This window comes from Myotis nattereri (assembly GCF_964212035.1).
Source record: "Myotis nattereri genome assembly, chromosome: 1".
NCBI classification, from domain to species: Eukaryota; Metazoa; Chordata; class Mammalia; order Chiroptera; family Vespertilionidae; genus Myotis; species Myotis nattereri.
In genome coordinates, this window is record NC_138075.1 from 57,687,095 (window position 1) to 57,712,902 (window position 25,808).

The 25,808-nt window shown below is 42.0% G+C and overlaps 1 protein-coding gene across 1 annotated transcript in view; it reads left to right on the plus strand.

The window, feature by feature from the left end:
- The window catches only part of MYO5A (myosin VA), a 197,687-nt gene that overhangs the window by 108,653 nt on the left and 63,226 nt on the right, over nucleotides 1–25,808 (plus strand). Inside the window, exons 12-19 of the mRNA XM_081108912.1 lie at nucleotides 3,304–3,444; nucleotides 5,504–5,629; nucleotides 6,862–6,945; nucleotides 10,699–10,860; nucleotides 12,255–12,352; nucleotides 22,302–22,388; nucleotides 22,472–22,580; nucleotides 25,029–25,240. Coding sequence (XP_080965038.1) covers nucleotides 3,304–3,444; nucleotides 5,504–5,629; nucleotides 6,862–6,945; nucleotides 10,699–10,860; nucleotides 12,255–12,352; nucleotides 22,302–22,388; nucleotides 22,472–22,580; nucleotides 25,029–25,240 — 1,019 coding nt within the window. The remainder of the gene's footprint in view (nucleotides 1–3,303; nucleotides 3,445–5,503; nucleotides 5,630–6,861; nucleotides 6,946–10,698; nucleotides 10,861–12,254; nucleotides 12,353–22,301; nucleotides 22,389–22,471; nucleotides 22,581–25,028; nucleotides 25,241–25,808) is intronic.

Genomic DNA, 25,808 nt, shown 5'->3' on the forward strand with positions numbered 1-25,808 from the left:
GGAGAGGGTACAGGCTGGGCTGAGGGACACCCCCCTCTGCCCCCCAGTGCATGAATTTCATGCATCGGGCCTCTAGTGCATAAATAAGTAGAACAACAAATCGATTCTCTCTCTTCCTCTCTCTCTCCCTCTTTCTTTCTCTCTCCCACATCCACACACACCACACCCCATACTGCATCTTAGGTTCTCTCTACACGACTGCTCCACTCCCTCTTATTATCAGGTGGCATATTCTTTCCTTCTATTCTGTATGTATTTTCTTTACCTTAAGGTTTCTGCTTATTCACTTCAGACTTCTTGTGAACCCAGCAGTTGTTGGAGTGTGCCAACCATTCTCTTAACTTGCTTAACTCCCATTTTTCTTGACTTCTTTAAGCTGCAGCTTCCACTGATAACCCACTTCATTTTTTCATTAGAGGTTTCTGGTGGTAGAGTGCCCTTAAATACCTACACTTAGTCAGCTGCAACTAGGAACATGAGGTCTTACAGTAAAGAACTTGGCTGCTTAGGGTTGCTCCCTCAGCAAGGCTGTGGGTATGTCAGTGGGCATGAAAGGCATGTTTACTGCTTGGAGGCATTACATGTTGACCAGGATCTCTTGCCATATTGAAACCCATGCCCACATTGTCTTTCTGACAATTGAGCATTCAAAAGTTTTGAGGCCCCATCCACTTTTCCAAACTTAGACATAGATATGTGTGTGAGAAAAAAGTCTGTTTAAAGCCTGAGTCATGTTTCTTTGTCTGTGTGGAGACTGCATATAAATTACTGAATTAAAAAGGAGGGCTCATTTTTTAGAAAATATTGTTACCATCAGTCAGGGCATCCTGCTGACACATGGTGCCTATTTGCCTTCTCATTAATAAAAAAAAAAAATAGAAGAAATCTGCTTTCTAATTAGCATGACATAAATTTTCATACAGGTTATTTTTATGGGTTTTTTGGTGGTTTTTTTTAAATTTATTTTTATTTTTTACTAAAGCTTATTGCAGCTGGTTAGACTACAAATGCTGGATATGGGCCAAGAATAGCATTATAAGAGAGTATGTATCAGAAATCTTGATGACACTTAAGTTTTACGGGTTTGGGGTCCTAATATGTGTTGCCTGGTCACAGCCACAGAGGACTAATTTTACCAGAAAAGTAGCAAGAAGTGTTTGCAATCCAAGAGAGATAAGAAAGACTAGTGGAGGAAAGCAGAAACCTCCAGAACTAACAAATGGAGGTCATTAGCATCTGTAGAGACTAGAAGTTGTGGGTGGGCTGATTGGCTGGGTGGGAGCAGAGATGGGATTGCTCTTCCCATTGAACTCCCATTCAGCTGTGGAGCTCAGATCACACAGCCACACAGCCTTTCCTCAGAAGCCTTCCCTCACCACGCTGTATCCAAACCAGATGAGGACACTGGCTCTCATAGCTCACATTATTTTCCTCTGTAACATTACAGTTTGTAATTATATTCCTTGTGATTATTTTATTTCTGTCTGCTTCTTCCACTAGTCTCCAAACTCCAGGAAGGCAGAGCCCACATCTATTTTGTTGATGGTGTTCGGTGACTGGCACATAGTAGCAGTCAATGCATATTTTTGCATAAATGAATGAATGGAGATTAGAAGCAATGGTGAGGGTGGTGGCTGAAGCATTTAGCAGAAATAGCATGAGTTGATAGTGGCTCCAGCAGATTTGGATGTAGAATCCAGGAAAGTGAGCAGTGGGTTTCCTGACTGTGGAGAATAATCAAGGCAGACACAAAAGTTCACTGTTATCTAACTCTGAGACACATGGACTTCAATACCACAGTCCTTTAAGAGAATGTCTGTGTTATGCTGTAAGCATCTCCCAGCATGATTCAGTAGTCTGGAGGATATCCACTCTGCAGAGTTGCTCAAGGACAGCTAAGGCAGACTGTGCCCATGTTTTATCAGCACTATGCAATAACTTAAGAGGCCAAAAAGTATATAGTTTGGATGAATACATATCAAAAATTGAAAACTGCTACATTTATCAGCTACTTAAAACATTCAGATACCTAGACTTACTTGTTCATCAAGAACCCTATATGGCCGAGACCGGTTTGGCTCAGTGGATAGAGCGTCGGCCTGCGGACTGAAGGGTCCCAGGTTCGATTCCGGTCAAGGGCATGTACCTGGGTTGTGGGCATATCCCCGGTGGGAGATGTGCAGGAGGCAGCTGATCGATGTTTCTCTCTCATCGATGTTTCTAACTCTCTATCTCTCTCCCTTCCTCTCTGTAAAAAATCAGTAGAATATATTTTAAAAAAAAAAAAAAAAAAAAAAAGAACCCTATATGGTTGTTTACTGTCTGTGGTTTTTATTTGCTTTATTTGATTGTTCTCTTTGTAGAAATCATGTTTCTCCCAGAGATTGTTGTTGCTGGAAGCCATGGACTATCTCAAATTATGTTAGCATCTTATAGTATTTTTTATAAACACTAGGGGCCCAGTGCATGAATTCATGTACCTTGAAAGGAACTGTGGTAGGCACAGGGGTGGGTCTTGGCCCATCCGCCGCTCCCCAGGCCAGCTCCTCCCGCTGCGGCCCCTGGTCACCTGTCTGCCGGCAGCCCCACTCCCACGTGCTGACAGTGGTGCCCACGGCCCTGTTTGCACCTGCTGAAGGCATGAAGCAATTGGGGCTGGCCGCTCGCACCAGCTGATGGCGCTAAGCAATCGGGACCGGCGCCGGGCACTGGCAGTGAGTGCGAGCAGCAGCTCCAGCACCAGCTGCAGGTGAGAGCAGAGCCGGCACTGGCAGTGGGTGCGAGAGGTGGCTGCTGGCCTTGATCTCCCTTCAGGAGCAGGGGGAGGTGGAGAAGCCCTGAGGGGCGATTGGGGCTGGCAGCCCTTGCTCACACCCCCTGATGGCACCGAGCAATCCAGGCCAGCGCCGGGTGCCGGCAGTGGTTTGAGCAGCAGCTCTGGCACCGGCAGCGGGTGCAAGTGAGGCTGGCGCCGGCAGCAGGTACAAGTGCCGGGCAGGACCACAGCATGCAGGAGCAAAGAATTTGCAGTAACCACCCGAGGATCGCCCCAATGACAGCGCCCGGTGCCCGGCCTTGGTCTGACGCCCCCACTCACCAGCTTCACCATCCTGCCACGGCCAATGCCCACCATGTTCCGCACACTCCCCCTGCCATCTCTCACTGCTCGGTTGTTCAGTTTTTCCGGTTGTTCTGCCGTTCAGTCTATTTGCATACTAGCCTTTTATTATATAGGATTATTTCTTGACTAACATTACTTATGATAATAATGCAGTAATGCCACTTTTTTCTTTTTCATTTTAGCATGTCTTCAAATTAGAACAAGAGGAATATATGAAGGAACAAATTCCATGGACTCTCATAGATTTTTATGATAATCAGCCTTGCATTAATCTTATAGAATCTAAACTGGGCATTTTAGATTTGCTGGATGAGGAATGCAAAGTAAGTATGATTCCCTGATGTACTTAGTGTATCCAAATAGATATCTCAAGGTCAGGAAGTAAGTGGGTTTAAGCAGAGATTCATAGTATTCCATGAGTTGCCATGAGTTAGAGATCACTCTAACTTGCATTCTGAAGGGTCACCAGAACCAAAGGCCTTTAAATACAAATGAAACTAGGAGAATTCCCTTCTCTTTTCACTTGATTCTAAATTGTGTGAAAAATTAACATTTGATACAACTACTACCAATTTTAGCTGCTTCTGTTCATCAGTATGCTTATATTTGGTACTTTTTGTTCATTGGTATTATATATTTAAAGAAATGCAATAAATTACAAAAGATATTTTGAACAATTGTTCTAATTATTCATTTAAAATTTGACTATTTATTACTGATATGTATGTTAGGGAGGGAGTTTTAGCTTTAAATTTGAAGATGTAGCATGTTAGAAAAATATGAGATTCCCAGCTCTACTGCTAACTGAGTGATCTTAAACAAATACCTATTTGTTCTCTTAATATATTTAGTTTATAAGCATCCAGATTTTCTACAGCATTCAGAATGCATATAGTGACAAGGTCCTTGCCTTGCTCAAAATTAAGTAAAATGTGAGTCAAAACAAAAACAAGTTACTGTTTTACCTATCAAAAGATTTTAAATTTAATAATACCTTTCATTTGATACTACCAAATGAATATTTATTGCATATATATTCTTTTTTTTTTTTAATATATTTTATTGATTTTTTACAGAGAGGAAGGGAGAGAGATAGAGAGTTAGAAACATCGATGAGAGAGAAACATCGATCAGCTGCCTCCTGCACATCTCCTACTGGGGATGTGCCCGCAACCCAGGTACATGCCCTTGACCGGAATCGAACCTGGGACCTTTCAGTCCGCAGGCCGACGCTCTATCCGCTGAGCCAAACCGGTTTCGGCTGCATATATATTCTTGATGAAGGGCATGAATTAGTACAACATATTTTAAGGGAATTTGACAATATTCATCAAAATTGTAAATACATATATATTTTGACTCAGCAGTGGAACTGATGGGAGTTTACCCTACGAATATACTTTCAAAAGTATCTAGGATATATATGTAAAATAAGTAATTGTTACCAAAATCAGTAAAAACATAGTGATCATAAATATAAGAATGCTATTATTAAAGAGAGAAAGATACAGTGAATTTAGAGAATGAGCCTATTTATGTATATGTGTTTAGAGACAGAAAGGTAAAGAAGTCAATGGAAGTGGTGAGAGGAGACTACCCTCCATTTCATATGAATATTTCACTATATGCACATGTTATCTTTATTTAACATATTTTTAGAAAATACTTGATAGTCATGATATTTCATCTTTTATTAGTGAGGCTTTTATTGTTTTAAGAGAAAATATTATTTGATGACTCCATCTAAAGGCAGATTGAGCTGCCCATGGGGACGTCTCAGTCTTTGTTCTCCATTAATAATTGGTTTTTGGCCTCTAAGAGAGAAATGTGGAAGAAATAAATTCCTAATCCTATATAATAAAGATGTAATATGCAAATTGACCATCACACCCTCGCACGAGATGGCTGCCCCCATGTGGTCACAAGATGGCTGCCACTAAGATGGCTAGCAGGGGAGGGCAGTTGGGGGTGACGGGGCCAGCAGGGGAGAGCCGTTGGGCGCGATCGGGCCAGCAGGGGAGGGAAGTTGGGGGCAGTCGGACTGGCAGGGGAGCGGTTAGGTGTCAGTCAGGCTGGCAGGGGAGTGGTTAGGGGGTGATCAGGCTGGCAGGCAGAAGTGGTTAGGGGCAATCAGGCAGGCAGTTGAGCGGTTGGGAGCCAGCATTCCCGGATTGTGAGAGGGATCCCAGATTGGAGAGGGTGCCAGCTGGGCTGAGGGGACCCCCCCCCCCAGTGCACATATTTCGTGCACCAGGCCTCTAGTTTGAATATAAAAATTGGTAGGTGAAGCCAAAAAATGGTCTCTTAATTAATGCATTAGAAAAGTCTCAAAACAATACTCACTTGTGGTTTTTTTTTCCGTTTTTCTTTCATTAAATGTAGATGCCTAAAGGTACAGATGACACTTGGGCCCAGAAATTGTACAACACACATTTGAACAAATGTGCACTCTTTGAAAAGCCCCGTCTGTCAAACAAAGCTTTCATCATCCAACATTTTGCTGACAAAGTAAGGAAGCTGTATTACCTTTTTTCTTTTTGAATACTTAAGTTCAGAGAGGAAAAAACGAGTATTCAAGAGGTGTCATTTTTTTTTCTTGGCTGAGGTTTGCATTCTTCAGGGCCTTATAGGAAAAGTAATCTTCATTATTGGCTTGTTGTTTTTCTTTTCCTTTAACCTAAATGGAATTATGAAGTAAATATGGGTCTACAATCCTCTGTCTATAATTTTGAAATTCAAGAAACTCTGAAAATCAAAAGTCTTTTCATAATTTATTTAGTGGCTAAACCTGATCTCTGACCTGAACTAACATGAGGTTATATATAGTTTTTACTTATTCTATTTAAGCTAGATATTTACATATTGCACTGTAGAAATGAAAATGTATTTGATCACTGCTGCCTCGGACTTTGCTGGAAAATTCTGAGTTCTAAAGTATAGCTGACCCCAAGGGTTTCAGAATGGAAATTGTGAGCTTGTGTCACCCTCCAATATTGATTTACTGGGTCTCTGGTAACAAGACAGGCAGACTTGCTGCTCCACAAGTTGTATAGTCTAGTGAGAAAATCAGGAGCTGTAAGATTAATTTATGTTCCAAGGAGGTTATAGGGTAGGCTCTGGAGTAAGCTTCTCAGGGTCTCTTTCAGGATTTAGGGGCCTTCCGAGTCCTCCTTAATTCTGGCTGGAAATCTTGGAATGACTTTAGGACCACCTAAGGGCTTTGTGGTGCACAAACTGGGAGCCCCTTCAGTAGTAGTTGGCTGAAGCCACTGGAGTTTTGGAAGCAGTAATAGTCCATTCTCAAGTAATTCCACTTACCAAATCATATAGTATTCACCAGCCTCCACTTCCACCCATCATCAGCTCTTCTACTTTCTTTCTATCAGACAGCTATTTGTTCCTTATGATCTTCTCTCCCAAGAGGAGACTTACCCCTGCTGGATGGTGAACTAGGTTAGGAGGAGATATACTGGGTCAGTGTTGAAGGAGTTGCCAACATGGGAGAGGAGAATGAACTTCAAATGAGTCTGCTTACCCATGACGGGAGGATCGTTTAGACCACTGTTCCCTAAGAAAAACAGTATTTGTTTTACTCTAGGGTTAACATACTTCTTATCAAGTTTATAATTTCTTAGCATAAAACCCCAGTCATATAGCCTGAGCTTAATAAATATTTTGTTGTTGATGATTATGATTTCTATTCAAAAGTTGTATAAGTTGAGATTTTTCTGTGTTTTCAGGTGGAATACCAGTGTGAAGGCTTTCTGGAAAAGAATAAAGACACTGTTTATGAAGAACAAATTAAAGTTCTTAAATCAAGCAAGGTAACCATGTACATGGTTTTCTTCAATCAGGATATATTCAACAAAATGTTAATTAAGCATTATCTTTTAAACAATAATAATGATTTCTCTAACAAAGTCAGTTTTATTGTTAGTTTTGTACTTATCAGATGTACAACGCTTACTGTGTTTTAAGTCCTGATTTAAATGCCATACAAATGTTAACTCATCTCATCCTCATAATGAGGTGACATTCTCATTATCCTGCTGATTTTACAGATGAGGGATCTGACGCACAGGGACTTCAGAGCTAATGAGTTTTCAAGCCAAATTAAAGCCTAGGCTGTCTGGCTCGGAGTCTGTGTCTTAGCCACTGTGCAGTGTTGTCTTTCAGTTTTACGGGACATTGTTGCCTGCACAGCAGTTCCTAGCTTTTCTTGTTGCTCTGTGCGAGACTGTGAGAGAAAACCCGTATTTTTGCTGTGTCATTTTAAAGGAATGCACTTGAAACATGGCCTTACGTACTCTGTTCAGACGGAGATTAATCGCTGAATCATTGAGTGCAGTTTCAGGTGTGGTCCAAAGCATTTCAAAATTATATTTCTTTTTTTTTTTTAAATATATTTTATTGATTTTTTACAGAGAGGAAGGGAGAGAGATAGAGAGTTAGAAACATCGATGAGAGAGAAACATCCATCAGCTGCCTCCTGCACATCTCCCCACTGGGGATGTGCCCGAAACCCAGGTACATGCCCTTGGCCGGAATCGAACCCGGGACCCTTGAGTCCGCAGGCCGACGCTCTATCCCCTGAGCCAAACCAGTTTTGGCTCAAAATTATATTTCTTTGGTATAGACTCTAGAAACACTGCTTTCTAGTGGGAAAAGAATATTCCAGAGGGCAAGGAACTATGATGGTTACACTAGATTGACCCCAGTCTCCTTCCTTTTTTTTTTTTTTTTTTTAATATATTTTTTATTGATTTCAGAGAAGAAGGGAGAGGGAGAGAGAGATAGAAACATAAATGATGAGAGAGAATCATTGATTGGTTGCTTCCTGCACGCCCCCTACTGGGATCAAGCCCACAACTGAGGCATGTGCCCTTGACCAGGATCGAACCTGGGACCCTTCAGTCCCTAGGCCGACGCTCTATCTACTGAGCCAGACCAGCTAGGGCTCAGACTCATTCCTTTGACTTTTGTCAGGAAAAGATGGAAGGGGAAGGACAGCTCACTTTCATTTTATAGGGAACAAACCAGGAAGCCAGCTACTCAGTTTAGCAAAATTAATATTCAATTATTCAATAAAAAGCTAAGTATATTCATCAAATTCTTCTAGATTACTGACTGGCACTTTTTTTTTTTTTTTAGTTTATTCTAAAACTGCCAGTTTTTCTGGTTTATTCTAAGACAATCCTTTTAACTTTAATGTAATATTATATGAACATTTTGACTCTTGTTTTTAGAATAAAATGTTTGCTTTCAATTCTTTTGATAATAGAAAGGACATATAAAGACCAGATTCCAGTGTTATGCCTCAGGAAATAATGAGTCTAGTGTCTTCTGAGAAAGTCAGTTTTTCACTTATCCTCATAGGCACTGGGCATTAATGCTTGATAGCTTATGAGACTGGCGTAGAAGAGAAAATTCACAGGCCAATGCCTGAGTATTATTCGGTTAAAGATTATAAATCATTTTGATTTATGAATAGTGATGAAAACCATGACATTCTAGCGTCACTACTCTGCCTAAGTAATTAGCTTAAATAGAATATTCACAGGTTCTCACCCTCCAGGTATCCATATCAATTGTATCTTTATTCTGGATTAACTTTTCTGATTGGCTAATTATTAGCTTAATTATCAGAAGGTAGGTATACATTCTGAGGAATCATTTGGAGTGACTACCAGTCTGTACAGCATTGTTGCTATTGGAATGGGGACAGTGTGTGATTTACATAGACTCTTAAAGGCCTCCCCTGCTCCCAGTCCGAAACCCATTCACTCAGAAACCCAACCTAAATGGATGGACTTTATATGTTAATGTCTGTGCACCTGATAGGAAGCAAGTATAATATAGTGGTTACTTGTTCTCTTGGACATATTTTAAAAGGGTAATATTTGTGTTATATGTTTTAAATAGAATTATTTTGTAGTAATACAGTGTGAGGTTGAGTTTGTATGTGTATGTGTTTTGTCTTTTGTTTCCTTTAATTTTGCAGCCTCTAGCCAAATTTTCAACTTGAAAAAGAACTAAGGTCTTATAAACTTAACAAAAAGTGTCTTAAGATTTCTTTACGGTGATAAAACATAGATTATGTTGCCACATCTAATATCAGAGAGCACATAAATGAATTGCAACCCGACCAAATACTACTAAATTGCAACTGTACCGAATACCATTAAAAAGAGTTGTAACCCCTACTTTCCATGTTGCTTATTGATGAGGGGAAGCACTAAGTTTATGCCTTAGATCTCTCATCTATGAAATAGAATTATAATAGTATCTAAGGGGTTCTTATGAGGATTAAATAGGTTTCATTAAGCCCTTAGAGTAGTGTTTCATTCATAAAAAGTTCTTAGTGAATAATGTTGTTATTACAGAAATGATTTCCCACATTTTCTTGAAGCTGCTACTTGGATTATTTTGTTTTCTTTAACACTATTTCCTAGACGGATCAAAGAAACAAGATGGAATGTCCAGGCATACCTACCTACTTATATATCTGTGTATCTAGCTCTCTTTATTTTATTTTTGTCATCCTCACCCTACGATATTTTTTCCATTGAAGTCTCTTTTGTTCCATAAAATTTCTCCCTATCATATTGCCTTATACCATCCACCCAATTACAAAATGCCAAACCTTTTGAAAATCTTTTTTTTTTTTTAAAAAAAAATGCTTTTATTAGTTTTATAGAGAGTGGAAAGGAGAGGACGAGAGAGAGAGAGAAACATCAATGTGAGAATGAAACTTGAGCCACAACCTGGGTGTGTGTCCTGACCAGGAATCGAACTGGTCACCTTTTGGTGTTCGGGAATCAATGCTCCAACTAACTGAGCCACACTAGCCAGGACTTGATAATCTTTCATATTGCTAACCTGATAGAACACAAAATTGATTACAGGAGTTATACAATCAAGTTATAAATACTTTGAAAACAAATATAAAAGTTATAGGATAAGGACAGGGTTTTTTACTTGCCCCAACTACCCCCAGTAATCCAACTTATTTTCTAAAAAAATTGTATTGATTCATAATTATTTTTAATACTATAATACTGTAGAACTAGTTCATGACATTCTTCCTGCTGAGATTTCTGTGATATTTTTTAGCTGGTGCTCACCATTTGAATTAGTGGGTAGATAAATGAAGCATGCTTATAAAGCATTTCATGCAACTAAGATAATAAGATAGGACTTTATATTAGTATTTTTCTCATAAAATAATTATAATTCAAACTCAGTAATATATTTAGAGTGGCCAATTAGGATTTTAAGTCTTAGTGGAGTAGTTTTTATTCTGTTTCCCCCAAACATGGTTGTAGAATTGTTGCATTTTTCCACCTATATTTTTAGACCATAAATGTCACCTTCCTCTCACACTCTTGGCTCCCAACAGAGATATTGATTATTTCTGGAGTGTGACTCTGAAAGAGTTGGCTTAAGGAAGGGAATCACTATGGATTGCAAATATTCATGTTTCTGTAAAGGTTTACATTTAAGTTTGAGTTTATATTTATTTATTTATTTTGAGTTTGAGTTTAGAGTGTAATTTTCTTTCATGCTTTCTGACTCAGTTTAAGATGCTACCAGAATTATTTCAAGATGATGAGAAGGCCATCAGTCCAACCTCAGCCACCTCTTCAGGGCGCACACCCCTCACCCGCATTCCTGCAAAGCCCACCAAAGGTCGACCAGGCCAGACAGCCAAAGAGCACAAGAAAACGGTGGGGCACCAGGTGAGTTCAGGAAACCACTGCTGTGGTGTTCTTTCCTCTTTGGCTCTGCTGAAGCCTCAGGTCTTCCTTCCTCAGCCTCCCAGGTGGGATCCTCAGGTGAGGAGAGGCTGGAGCTTTCACTGTGAGAATGTGTAACACCATCCACTCCTGCCCTCCACCCAGCTTTAGACCTGTGACTCTGATTAAGCCTTTTCCAAATACTGTTTTTTGCGTCTTAATTCTTCTTCCTTATAGACCACTGTTGCCTTTGTTTTGTTCCCTGGTTGCTTCCTCTCTGGATTTGTACAGAACATCAGCTCCTTCTCCTTGTTTTTGATGTCTTACCCTCCGTGGGGAGTGGAAAATATAACATGCATGCTTAGTGCCTGAACAGTGGCCCAGGCTTTGGACAGGCGGCTGAGCACTGGCCAGCTTGTTTTCCTGTGTGTGTGACCCTGTGCCTGGTGCAGACAGGAAACAGGGCCAGACACAGGTCTACTGCCTCCATCCTGATCCCATGTCCCTAATGGTAATCCCACCTGGCTGTACTCTCCCATTCTCCAATTCATTGCCTATACTCTTGTCATCTGTTATATTTTTCAGTATCTTACAGCTAAACTCCCATTCTACATGATTAAATGGCCTTAATCTTCATAAAGCCAGGTTATATTTTTAGTCAGAATTTCGCGTTCCCAACAGAAAACAGCAGAGTCGTGTATTAAAAGGGGAGTAGGAAGACCGAAGCCAAAACCGGTTTGGCTCAGTGGATAGAACGTCGGCCTGCAGACTGAAAGGTCCCAGGTTCGATTCCGGTCAGGGGCATATACCTGGGTTGCAGGCACATCCCCAATAGGAGATGTGCAGGAGGCAGCTGATCGATGTTTCTCTCTCATCGATGTTTCTAACTCTCTATCTCTCTCCCTTCCTCTCTGTAAAAAATCAATAAAAATATATTTAAAAAAAAAAAAAGGGCGGAGTAGGAAGACCGAACTCTAATGTAAACGATGGACTTTGGGAGAGTACAATGTTTATGTCCATCAACTATAACAGATGTACAACTCTGTTGGGGGATATTAATAATGGGGAAGGCTGTGCATGTGTGAGGATAAGGGATGTATGGGAAATCCCTATATCTTCTCAATTTTGCTGTGAACCTAAAATTGCTCTAAGGAAACAGCCTATAAAAAAGGGGGATGTGGGAAAAGGCATGGGAGAGTGAATGTATAGTTAGGAGAGTGAGCATATAAATGGTAGAATTTAAGGAAATTGTAACATAAAGCATTCTTGTTTGATAACTCCCCTTCTGAGGGTGGGTCAATCTTTACTACTGTCATTAGGAGAAAATTTTAACTGGTTTTACATCATCTTTGGCTTTGACAAAACCTTGGTGCCCCTTTCTGCTCTTTCCCATGCAGTTCCGAAATTCCCTTCACCTGCTGATGGAGACCCTGAATGCCACTACCCCTCACTATGTGCGCTGTATTAAGCCTAATGATTTCAAGTTCCCATTCACGTAAGTATTTCTCAACTACTGAATTTAAAAGTATCCATATATCATAAGGATTACCAAACCAATAGAAGGAAAAATTATTTAGGTAATTCTTCATGTCTTATGCAGGGAAACTACTAGTTAATAGAACTTAAAAATATATTTTTTTAAATTTTGACACTACCCCCCCTTCTTCTTCCCTTTTTCTCTTACCTGTCAGCCCCTACTTCTGGCAATCACCAATCTGTTCTCTGTATCTACAGCTTGGATTTAGTGTGTTTGTGCTTGTGTTGGTGTGTGTTGTTTTGTTTTGTGTTTTTTATTTATTTTTTATGAGTTTATTTGAGCCAAAATGATGACAATTACCAGGAAGCAAGATCTCAGATGCTCCATGTTTTATGTTTTTTTAGATTTCACATATAAGAGGGACCATATGGTATTTGTCTTTCTGACTTAATTTCATTTAGCATCATGCCCAAATGGCAAGATTTTATTTTCTTTCTTTATTTGAAAAAAAAAATATTTTTATTTATTTCAGAGAGGAAGGGAGAGGGAGAGAAAGATTGAAACATCAATAATGAGAGAGAATCATTAATTGGCTGCCTCCTTCACGCCCCATACTGGGGATTGTGCCAGCAACCCAGGCATGTGCTCTGACCAGGAATCAAACTGTGACTTTCTGGTTCATAGAGCAGTGCTCAACCCCTGAGCCATGCAGCCGGCCTCATTTTCTTTTATGGCTGAAGAATATATACAACAGTTTATTCATCCATTCATTGGGTTGTTTCCATATCTTGGTTGTCTATTTATATAAAAACCATGGGTGGTGTTCATCACATACAAACTAACAGTTGCAACTAAGCGGAAGGAAGTCAGTCCTACATGGGTTGTCTTGGCAACGGCTGCGCCCTCCCCCAAGCTGTTTCCCAGAGCTGTTTCCTGTAAGGGCGGAGTTTGAGGCAGGAACCTGCCCTGGGAGCGTGGAAGCAGATCTTTCTAAAGCAGTGATGGCGAACCTTTTGAGCTCAGTGTGTCAGCATTTTGAAAAACCCTAAATTAACTCTGGTGCCATGTCAAATATAGAAATTTTTTTGATATTTGCAACCATAGTAAAACAAAGATTTATATTTTTTATATTTATTTTATATATTTAAATGCCATTTAACAAAGAAAGATCAACCCATAAAATGAGTTTGCATGTCACCTCTGACATGCGTGTCATAGGTTCACCATCACTGTTCCATAGTGTGCCGCGCCAGCACAGGGTGAACCTGAGTGGGGGCGGCTGAAAGGCTTAGAAAAGACAGACAAGAGAATGAAAGCCGGGTCTCGGTGGGACGCTGCTTTCAGCAACCACACCCACAGCCATGCCTTTATTTAATAGCAGATGCTATGAGGCAAAGTAAGGGTATGACCAAGATGTTTACAAACATTCTCCTGGGTTTCAATCCTACTCAACTACCTGCACCTGAACTCTATCAAGCCCACATCACTCAGGCACGTGGGGCCACGTGTTCGGACCATAGGTTCAAGCTTACAGCTACAGCTGTTGGCTATAATTGTGCTGGGAGGGCCCTGCCCTCCAAGCTGGGACTTGCACATGGCAATGAGAGGACTGTGCCCTCTCATCAGTCCAAGGCTTGAACCTGTCCAAAACACTGTAGCGGCTCCCCACAATAAAGTTTTAATTCTGTTTCTTTGTTACTAATGTTGTGGCCCCACCCCATAACAAAGAAACAAAGGAAAATTTCCCCATCGAATTTCTGAACAGTATTACTCCTTCGGGAATGCCGTGTCATAAATTAAAATTGAAAGTGGGTGCAATCATCATACTATTGAGAAATCTCAATAGTAAATGGGGTCTTTGTAATAGTACCAGATTTATTATCAAAAGATTACGACCTAACATTATCAAAGCTGAAGTATTAACAGGATCTGCAGAGGGAGAGGCTGTTCTGATTCCAAGAATTAATTTGTCCCCATCTGACACTGGCCTCCCATTTAAATTGATTCGACGACAGTTTCCCGTGATGCCAGCATTTGTGATGACTATTAATAAATCACAACGACAAACTCTAGACAGAGTAGGCATGTTCCTACCTGAACCCGTTTTTGCACATGGTCAGTTATATGTTGCTTTCTCTCGAGTTTGAAGAGCATGTGATGTTACAGTTAAAGTTCTAAGTACTTCATCACAAGGGAAATTAGTCAAGCACTCTGAAAGTGTTTTCACTCTTAATGTCGTGTACAGGGAGATATTAGAATAAGTTTAATCACTTTATCAGTCATTGTTTGCATCACTGTTGTTTTTATATCATGTTTTTGTCGTTTTTATATCATGCCTCTGTTGTTGTTATATCCTTTTGCTACTGTTTATCTACACTAATAAAAGAGAACCATGGTAATTGGCATACGACCGCTACCCTTTTCATTGGCTAATCAGCGAGATATGCAAATTAACTGTCAGCCAAGATGGCGGCCAGCAGCCAGGCAGCTTGAAACTAACATGAGGCTTGGTTGCCTCAGTGAATGAGGAAACCAACCTTCCCAGCCTGGCTACAGGCCTCAGAGCCTGCAGTTTGAAACATTTTAACAAATACCGCCGACTTCAGCCAGCAGATTCGCAACATTGTATGCAAAGGCCAGAAACCTACTTTCAGGAGTGGAGGCCTAAGAGCTGGAGCCAAGCCTCAAGCTAAAGCTGGCCCAGAATAAAAAAAAAAAAAAAGAAAAGAAAGAAAGGAGCATTTGGGAGTTCTGTCACCCCCAGCCTGAAAACAGCCCTCAGCCCCTCACCCAGACTTGCCAGGCACCCCAGTGGGGACCCCCACCCTGAAGGGTGTGTGACCAACTGCAAACAGCCATCATCCCCTCATCCAGGCTGGCCAGGCACCCCAGTGGGGACCCCCACCCTGATCCAGGACACCCTTCAGGGCAAACGAGCTGGCCCCCACCCGTGCACCAGGCCTCTATCCTATATAGTAAAAGGGTAATATGCCTCCCAGCACTGGGATCAGCGGAGCCGCGAGGCCTCCCGGCACCGGGATCAGCGTGACAGGGGGCAGTGCCCAAACACCCTGATCGGCCCTGCTCTGTGTGTGAAGGGGTAGAGCCATAACCTCCCCATCGGCCCTGCCCTGAGTGTGAGAGTGGCGGCGCCCCAACCCCTGATCGGCCCTGCTCTGTGGGTGATAGAGGGCGGTGCCCCAACCCCCTATCGGACCTACTCTGTGAGGGACAGGGGGAAGCTCCTCAACCCCCTGATGGGCCCTGCTCTGTGCGTGACAGGGGGGAGCTCCCCAGCCCCCTGATGGGCCCTGCTCTGTGCATGACAGGGTACGGAGCCCCAACCCCCCTGATGGGCCCTGCTCTGTGTGTGACAGGGGGCAGTGCCCCAACCCCTGGATTGGCCCTGCTCTGTGTGTGACAGGGGGTCACGCCGCAACCTCCCCATCGACCCTGCCTTGAGTGTGACAGGGGGCGGTGCCCCAACCCCCCAATCGGCCCTACTCTGAGCCCGACCAGGGGCTGCACCTAGGGATTGGGCCTGCCCTCTGCCACCCGGGAGCAGGCCTAAGCCAGCAGGTCGTTATCTCCTGAGGGGTCCCAGACTGCTAGAGGGCACAGGCCGGGCTGAGGGACCCCCTCCCTCCCACTGAGTGCACAAATTTTTGTGCACCGGGCCTCTAGTTTATTAATAAATTTATATATTATTTTCATATACATTTTACTAATTTCCTTTCATCTCTCACATTTCTATTACAGAGAAAGGGCAAATAGCAATGTTAAAATATCTCTGCTAATTAATTCCCCTTTTAAAAAAAATATACTTTACTGATTTTTTACAGAGAGGAAGGGAGAGGGATAGAGAGTTAGAAACATCGATGAGAGAGAAACATCTATCAGCTGCCTCCTGCACACTCCCCACTGGGGATGTGTCTGCAACCAAGGTACATGCCCTTGACCGGAATCGAACCCAGGACCCTTGAGTCCACAGGCCGATGCTGTATCCACTGAGCCAAACCGGTTAGGGCAATTAATTCCCTTTTAATGTGCATGAATTTTGTGCACTGGGCTACTAGTTGTAAATAATGCTGCAGTGAACATGGGGTTGCAGATATCTTTTTGAGTTAGGGTTTTTGTTTCCTTTGCATAAATATCCAGAAGTGGAATTACTGGATCATATGGTAGTTGTATTTTTAATTTTTTAAAGGAATCTCCATACTGTTATCTATAGTGGCTGCACCAACTTACATTCCCCTGGAAAAAAGGTTTCCTTCGTCAACATTTGTTACTTCTTATCTTTTCGGTGATAGCCATTCTAACAGGTATGAGATGGTATCTCATTGTGGTTTTGATTTACATTTTTCTGATGATTAATGTTGAACATTTTTTTCATGCACCTATTGGCCATCTGTATGTCTTCTTTGGAAAAATGTGTATTTAAATCTGTTCATTTTTAAAATCAGATTTTTTTGCTATTGAGTTGTATGAATTCTTTTTTTTTTTTTTAAATATATTTTATTGATTTTTTACAGAGAGGAAGGGAGAGAGATAGAGAGTTAGAAACATCGATGAGAGAGAAACATCGATCAGCTGCCTCCTGCACATCTCCTACTGGGGATATGCCCGCAACCCAGGTACATGCCCTTGACCGGAATCGAACCTGGGACCCCTCAGTCCGCAGGCCGACGCTCTATCCACTGAGCCAAACCGGTTTCGGCTGAGTTGTATGAATTCTTTATGTATTTTAGATATTAACCACTTATTGGATATATGATTTGCAAACATTTTCTCCCATTCAGTAGGTTGCCTTTTTATTTTGTTGATGGCATCTTTTGCTGTGCAGAAGCTTTTTAGTTTGCTGTTTTCCTACTTGTTTATTTTATTTTGTTGCTTTTACTTTTGGTGTCTGATTCAAAAAATCATCTCCAAGACCTATGTCATGCACCTTACACCTACGTTTTTAAAATTATTATTATTTGCTAATTATTGTATTATTTTCTCTTTTAAATTTATTATATTGATGACAGTATTACAGATGTCTTCCATTTCCCCCCATTTACCCCACTCTGCCTAGCCCCTACCCCTCATCCCCCAGGTCTTCACTACTCTATTGCCCATGTCCATGGACTACACATACCTATATATATAAAAGCCTAAGCAATCGGCCAACCGGCTGGTAGCTATGATACACAATGACCACCAGGGGGCAGAAGCTCCAACCGGTAGCTATGATGCACACTAACCCCCAGGGGGCAGATACTCAACACAGAAGCTGCAGAGCTGCGGTGACTTGGTAGCTGCGGTCCTCGAGTGACGCACCGGGAACCAGAGAGGAGGGAGTCCAATTCTAGGGTGCATCACCCAAGAACCGCCCTCTCGCAATCTGGGACTCCTCAGGGGATGTCTGAGAGCTGGTTTCGGCCTGATCCTCACAGGCCAGGTCGAGGGACCCCACTGGTACACGAATCCGTGCACTGGGCCTCTAGTGTGTACTAATCTATGCTAATAAAAGGTAATATGCTAATTAGGGTGGATGTCTTCTGAATGTCCTTCCGGACAAAGCCGCAGCAGCTGCCTGAGGCTCATGCAAGCTACAGATGGCAGCTGCTGTTGCCCAGGGTCAGCCTGAGGCTCAGGCAAGCCGCGGATGGCGGCTGCTGCTGCCCAGGGCCAGCCCAAGGCTCAGACAGCCGCACCCGGCTGTGAGGCCCAAAGCTCAGGCAGCCAAGGTGGTGATGGGGCCAGCACCTTTCCCTGATCGGCCAGATCACCTCTGGCAGAGGGAGGCCAGACAGCGGCTTAGCCTGGGGGCCGAGTAAGAGGTGATTAAGGGTGATCAGGCCAGCAGGGGGGCAAGGTAGGGGCTAAACAGGCAGTTGGACATCCCCTGAGGGGTCCCAGATTGGAGAGGCTGCAGGTCTGGCTGAGGGACCCCCCTCCCCCTCGCCCCTGTGCACGAATTTTGTGCACCAGGCCTCTAGTAAGTATATAAGTTCTTTGGTTACTCTCTCCTCATCCTCCCACCCCCACATGGAGGTATGTCAGTCTGTTCCATGCCTCTATGCTTCGGGTCTTGTTTTGGTGGTCAGTTCGTTTTGCACCTATGTTTTCTTCTAGGAATTTTATGGTTTTAGGTTTATGAGCAAGTTTTTAGTCCATTTTGAGTTAATTTTTTATGAATGGTGTAAGATAGGGTCCGATTTCATTTTTTGCATGTGGCCATCTAGTTTTTCTAACACCATTTATCCAAGAGATTGTCCTCTCCCCATTGTATATTCTTGACTTGTTTGTCACAAATTAATTGATCATATATGTGTAGGTTTATTTCTGGCTCTCTATTCTGTTCCATTGATTGATGTGTCTGTTTTTATGCCAGTGTCATATCATTTAATTACTATAGTTTTGTATCAGTGTTTAAAATCAGGGAGCATCATGCCTCCAGCTTTGTTGTTCTTTCTCAAGATTTCTTTGGTTGAGTTTTTTTTTCTTTTTTTTCCCCAGTTTTTGTTCCTTTTTGAGAATGTGAGAACAAATGAATAGTTGGCTTTCTGAAGATTTTAAAAGTTGAGTTTAAGCCAGCATTCATAGTTCTATTTTCTATTTTGAATTTACTTCAGTTTAAGAACTTTCTAAGCTTTTGTTAATTTGGGCATTAGTTAAAACCAGAGCTGGGTGGATAACACTACTTTGGCAAATGCTCAAAGTAATCCCTGCTACTTTTCCACTGTTGAAACCATCATAGAATGTCTGCTTTTACCAAACAACTTGTTCTATGTCAATTACCATATGTGGAGGGAATGGTGGTTTTGTTTTTCCAGAAGAAACTTAATTTCTCTAATTTTAAAAGTAATATATGTACAAACAACAATAAAAAAGAAAAAAGGTTTAAAAAAACAACAAGAAATAGAAGTAATGTGTGTACATTGTAAAAACAACATCCAGAAAATATAAAATAGTATAAAAATAAATGAAAAAGCATTCATTACACCCAGAGAGACAACTAGTATTAAGTGACCAACATTTCTTCCCTGCTGTGTGTGTGTGTGTGTGTGTGTGTGAGAGAGAGAGAGAGAGAGAGAACGAGAGAGACACACTATGAAAGGGAGGAACTCATGCTGTAATTGCTGTTTTGTATCTGCTTTTATCTTAATAAATTGTGCATACTTTCCAGTTAGTAAATTAAAAAATCCACATCATCATTCTAATGGCTATGTAATGTCCCATTGTTTAGACATACCATCATTTATTTGAATTATTTCCTGTTGATTGCCATTTAGGTTATTCCAACAATGCTATGATAATCATCTTTTGCCAAACATTTTTGTATTTTTGCTTGATTACCTTCTTAGAATAATGTATTTCTAGAAGTGGAATTTGTGAGTCAGAGAGTAGACACATTTACCAAAGATGATAAGAGTTTCAACTCCTACTCTACAGTGTAGGAGTGCTCTTTTCCCTACACCCTGCCAACCCTGTTCTCTGGCTGTTTGCCTTAGACTGGAGGGCAATTCTGAAAAACTGTTATATCCACCTCATTGCCAAGAAGCCCTTCCCAGAGGAAGTGGGAAGCAGAAGAAGCTGCCACGCCCTGGGCCACTCTCCAGGATGGCCCTAGCTAACCTCATCTACCACCACCACCACCACCACCACCACCACCACCACCATCACCACCAGAACACCTGAGAAAATACCACTGCAGAGGATTGGAGAGGTTGCTCAGAGCTTAGTTGGGGGAGTACAAGGAGTGATCATTCAGTGAGTGGCAGGCCTTACTACTTCCTCTTTTAGGGTCAATTTAATGTTAAGATGCCAGTTGTCTAGAGTAAAATAAACTTCCTATATAATAAAAGGGTAATATGCAAATTGACCCCAATAGCAGAACAACCAAGAACAACCAGTCACTATGACCCACACTGACCACCAGGGGGCAGGCGCTCAATGCAGGAGCTGCCCCCTCGTGGTCAGTGCAATCCCACAGAGGGAGTTCTGCTCAGCCACAAGCAAGGCTTATGGCTGCGAGTGCAGCGGCGGTGGCGGGAGCCTCTCCCGCCTCCTCAGCAGCATTAAGGATGTCCGACTGACAGCTTAGGCTCGCTCCCCAGCTCCCAGACTGCGAGAGGGCGCAGGCTGGCCTGAGGGACCCCCTACCCTCCCAAGTGCATGAATTTTTTTGCATCAGGCCTCTAGTAAATTATATAAGACTAGGGGCCCGGTGCACGAAACTTGTGCACTGCGCGGGGGGGGCGGGGGCGGTCCCTTAGCCCAACCTTCCCTCTCTCACATACTGAGAGCCTTCAGGGGATGCTCCACTGATGGCTTAGGCCCGCTCTGTGCTCCCCTTGGGGAACGGGCCTAAGCCGCAGTCTGGCTTCCCTTTGTGGGAGGCGACCGGGCTGATCAGGGGAAGGCACCAGCCCCATCACCCCGCTGCTGCAGCCACTGCTAGTCACCGCAGCCACCAAGGTATTTTCATCAACAGGGACTCCAGTCCCTTCACCATGAAAAAATGACAACTTTCTTTAGGCATTTTCAAGATGTGTCTTTCATAGGATATGACATTTCTTTCTTTCTTTATTATTTTTTTTATCCTCACCTAAGGATATGTTTCCATTGATTTTTAGAGAATGTGGAAGACAAAGGGAAAGACAGAGAGAAACATCAAAGTGAGAGGAACACTTTGATTGGTTGCCTCCTGCATGAGCCCTGACCTGGGCCCTGGCCAGGGAGGAGCCTGCAACCTAGGTACATGCCCTTGGTCAGAGTTGAACCCAGACCATGCAGTGGGCAGGCCAAGGCATTATCCATTGAGCCAAACCGGCTAGGGCAGGATATGACATTCTTAACCCTCCAGCAGCGGACCTTCGTATTTTTCTCCAGGAGTGAGGTGGAAAAACCCTAGATCACCTTTTTGAATTCTTATTACCCAAGTTACTAAGAATATTACCAGTGGCATACAGGGAGCTTAACCAACGAGCGGTCAGAAAAGGTGTTTCCTCTGTAGTTCACACCGATCGCCTGTTCGGCCCCTGCCCAGGCCTAACACCTCTGGCCGAGGTTAGGCCTGGGCAGGGGACCCCTAGCTCCCTGTGATCGCCGGCTCCACCCCTGCTCCCCACGATCGTCAGCTCCACCCCTGCCCAGGCCTAACGCCTTGGGCCGAGGCTTTAGGCCTGGGTAGGGGCCCCCTCGGCTCCAATCGCAGGCTCAGCCCTGCCCAGGAGCCCCAGCTCAGGCCCTTCCTAGGCTGCTCAGGGCCAACACAGGGCCTACCTCGGAGTGACCTGGGTGCCGATGATGTTCCTAGACCCAGGCCGCTGGGTGCCTATGTATGCAAATTAACCACCACCTTTGTTGGGTTAATTTGCATACTCATCTGATTGGCTGGTGGGCGTAGTGGAGGGATGGTCAATTTGCATGTTTGTCTATTATTAGGTAAGATTTAATATAAAACAAAAATATTTTCCATTCATGTGGGCATTATAAATGCTTAGTATGTACACACCAATAACTTTTAGAACACCAATATTTTTAAAAGAATAACTGAATGGGTCATATTTAATTTGTCCTTCTTGTTAGACAGAACTTCAGAACTGGCCAGTCTTTATTCCAGAGGAAATTTGTATGGTGAGCTAAAGAATTATAAGCACAGTGATTCAAACCAAGCCTTGTAATGAGTATGGGCAAACTACAGAAGGGTTTTTTGTTTGTTTTAAATATTCTCACTGGTATTTCATGAGTTGTGGTATGAACAACAGATAATGTTTATGACTCTTTAGTTTTACTGCTAATTGTCTCCTCCCCACTCACACATGGAGTTTTCCATTTTGATCACTGCTACAACTTTTGAATGCTTTCTTTTCTGATGTATGTATTTGGCTTTTTACAGAAGAATCTCTGATTGAGGAGGATAATTTGCGGCTCTAGCCAGGCTTCTTTGTGTAGCAGTGATTTTCTTTTGTACATGTAGGTTTGACGAGAAGAGGGCAGTGCAGCAGCTGAGAGCATGTGGTGTCCTGGAAACCATCCGCATCAGTGCAGCAGGCTTCCCCTCACGGTGAGCTTGGCAGTTTTCAGATAGAAGGGATCCTAATGAGATAAACTCCTGCTTCTTTAAGCTGACGTGAGTTTCTTTTATAGGTGGACTTACCAAGAATTTTTCAGCCGCTACCGTGTCCTAATGAAGCAAAAAGATGTGCTGAGTGACAGAAAGCAAACGTGCAAGAATGTATTAGAGAACCTGATCCCAGTAAGAAAAATTTTCACTTATCTTTATCTGAACAGATTATTGCCAAAGGCCTTGTGATTATAATCTGTGGAAGCCCTGGGAACATCCAAATGCCACTACTCCAGATTATTCAGGGCTGGGAGGATGAAGGGCACACTGGCTTGGAGATCAAGGCTCACTGTATTTAGCATGCTCTGGCTAACTGGTGAGGATGGTGGTCCTCCTCAGGAAACTGGGTGGCAAGGCCTAGACCCAGGCTTGAGTCACATTCTTTTTAGAGTTTTATCCTTATCAATAAAAATTTACCTAGTATTTACTTATGGGAAATATCAGGCCAGATGCTGTGTGATTAAGAAAAAATAAGTCTTATCCTCAGGTGACATAATCTATCTCGGAGATTAATGCATTTTAAAGATAAGTATAAGATAGTGTCTATCAAATGCTGAGTGAGTGAGACAGGAAATCAGCAAGGCAAAGCCACATCTGCCATGTAAAGGAGGAACAATTTCATGGAAGACCTGTGTTTTGAGTCGGACTGATAACATTGTATAAAAGTAGAAGGAGAATATTGTAATAGGAAGCATGGTGTGAAGAAGTAGGAAACCATAGAGTTTGCTCAGAAAACATTAATGTAGTTTCTTTGCAGTATAAGATTAGTCTGTGGGACAGTAAGGAAATGCCTAGGAAATGTAGGTTGGTGTTTGGTGAGTCTTGCATTCCAAACTAAGGTGTACTCAAACTTTAAATGCATTAGTCCCCTGGAGGACTTGTTAAAACACAGATTGCTGGGCCCCACCCCCAGAATTTCTGACTCAGTAGGTCTGGGATGGGTCTAACAACCTGCATCTCTAAGAAGTTACCAGGTGATGCTGATGCTGCTCTGAGGACTACGCTTTGGGGCCCACTAATCTAGGTCATGGAGAATTTAAGATTCATGAAAGATCTTAAAAAGTATTTTTACTTGCTTGACACTAGTTTAGATGGGTTATCTCACTCTGAGGCAGTCATAATTAACTAAATGGAATATCTTCTTTTTGTAATAATAACATTTTTTCCCCCTTTGGAAGAGGTAAGACCACTTTCTTAATAATGTGTAAAAGAACTGGGAACTTTCTGAGTTTGGCCTGACTCCTTTCTAACCTGTATTCAGATGGGACAGCAGAGCAGAAAGTAAGGACCGTCCTATGCCTAACACCCCACCCTCTCCCAACTCCCCATCCAGACCTGGTTCAGGGCCTTGCAGGTTACAAATCGAGGAGTGCAGGCTGGTGTGGGGTGGAGTGGGGGAAGCTGAGATCAGGCCAGGAGAAGGAAAGGTAACCACTTTTTAGCTCTTTTTATATCTCCAGCTAGGCTTCCTATGTAAATTTTATTGATTAAAATTGAAATAATTTTAGATTTATGTGGAGATTTCTGATTTTATGATAGGAGATTTTTGCTTACAGTGAAAAGTAATTTTCTGTTGTCCTGGCCAGTGTGGCTCAGTTGTTTGAGCATCGTCCTTTGCACCAAAGGGTCATCGGTTTGATTCCCAATCGGGGCACATGCTCAGGTTGCCATTTCGGTCCACAGTCTGGGTACATACTGGAGGCAACACATAGATGTTTGTTGGTTTTTTTTCTCTCTCTCTCTCCCTTCCTCTCTCTCTCAAATAAATAAAAACATATCTTAAAAAATAATTTTCTGTTTTCACACAGATTATATTAGTGATGATTGTAAATAAATTCCACCCTTGTATGAGAATAACCATTGCAGGCTTCCAAAAAAGGTGGATCAGAGTGTAATGGACCCAAAATTGCATATATCTCTATGTTTACTGCTCGGCTCTGCTTATTATCAAAAGTAAATGAACAATATAAGTGGTTATATTTTTGTAAAAGGAATTTTGAAATTTGTACAAGTAATTTATAGGGTTTTATGTATTTATTTTCAGATTCTATTGATAGTGCAAAGATATAACAAGAAACTTAACTCTCTTAATATGAGTGCACGAAGTTTTTATGTTAATTTTTATTTTGTGTGCATTGCTTCCTGCCTTATTCTTTATACTGGTGTTTTTGTCCCTTCAGCTTTCACATGGAACACACAGCCCGATGTAACCCTTACAGCCTGGGTCAGTCAGAGGGAGTGTCAGCATCTCCATTTCCTTGAAATATTTAAAATACAAACAAGCAAATAATAGCTGCCTATAACCCACAACCAAGGTTTTGGCCTCAGATAATAATTCCAGGTAGAATAATCTAGAAAATCACTCTTAAACTGCAGTTTTCCTTAAAATCCCTTCTATTTGCTCAACTTGCATAAGATCAAAAATCTGGTTCCATTAGTTAATTGTGATGTAGCCCAAGTTTTAGCTAATAGATTCATCCCTTTACTGATTCTGCTTTTAGATGTATTTTTTCTCTTTTACAGTTTTATTTATAAGTTCATTATTTCAACTTCTGAATGTATAATTTCTTCCAAAAATAGGACAAGGACAAATACCAGTTTGGTAAGACAAAGATCTTTTTCCGTGCTGGTCAAGTGGCCTATCTAGAAAAATTGAGGGCAGACAAGCTGAGGGCTGCCTGCATTCGGATCCAGAAGACAATCCGAGGGTGGCTGCAGCGGAAGAAGTACCTGCGCATGCGGAAGGCAGCCATCACTGTGCAGAGATATGTGCGAGGCTACCAGGCCCGATGGTAGGTCTCCTGGGGACCCTCCACTCTGGCTCACGGCTCCTAAGGATTGCACAGCTCATCTGATTCATTGTCCAAACCAGGACAGTTTTGAGTGGTCACCCAGTATGAGAAGGCAATACCTCACCTCTTCTTAGATTCAAGGAATAACAAATGAACTCATAAGACAGTTAAATAGAAAAAAATTTCACTCACCCTTATGATTTATTCAGAATAATCTTCAAAATAATTACAAATTATTGTGTGCTCATGTCCTCAGTATCTTTTATTTTTTATATTTTTATATGGGCTTGAAGAAGTTATCTGTAAACTAAAACAGTCATGAATATGAGCTAGTTAATAATGACTCCATTGAGAAGTTTTCAGGAGCAATAAACTGTGAAAGTGTTTCTAGAATTACACTTCAGTGTGATTATGTATTAGGATAATTTTAATTTAGAAATATCAGTAGAAATGAATTAATGATAAAGAATGTATGCCCAGAAAGAGTTTGAAAAATATTGTACATTAGCAAAGGGTGGATTTAAGAAAGCTAGTGATGAGTAAGTATGAAATTACTGTGTACAGCCAG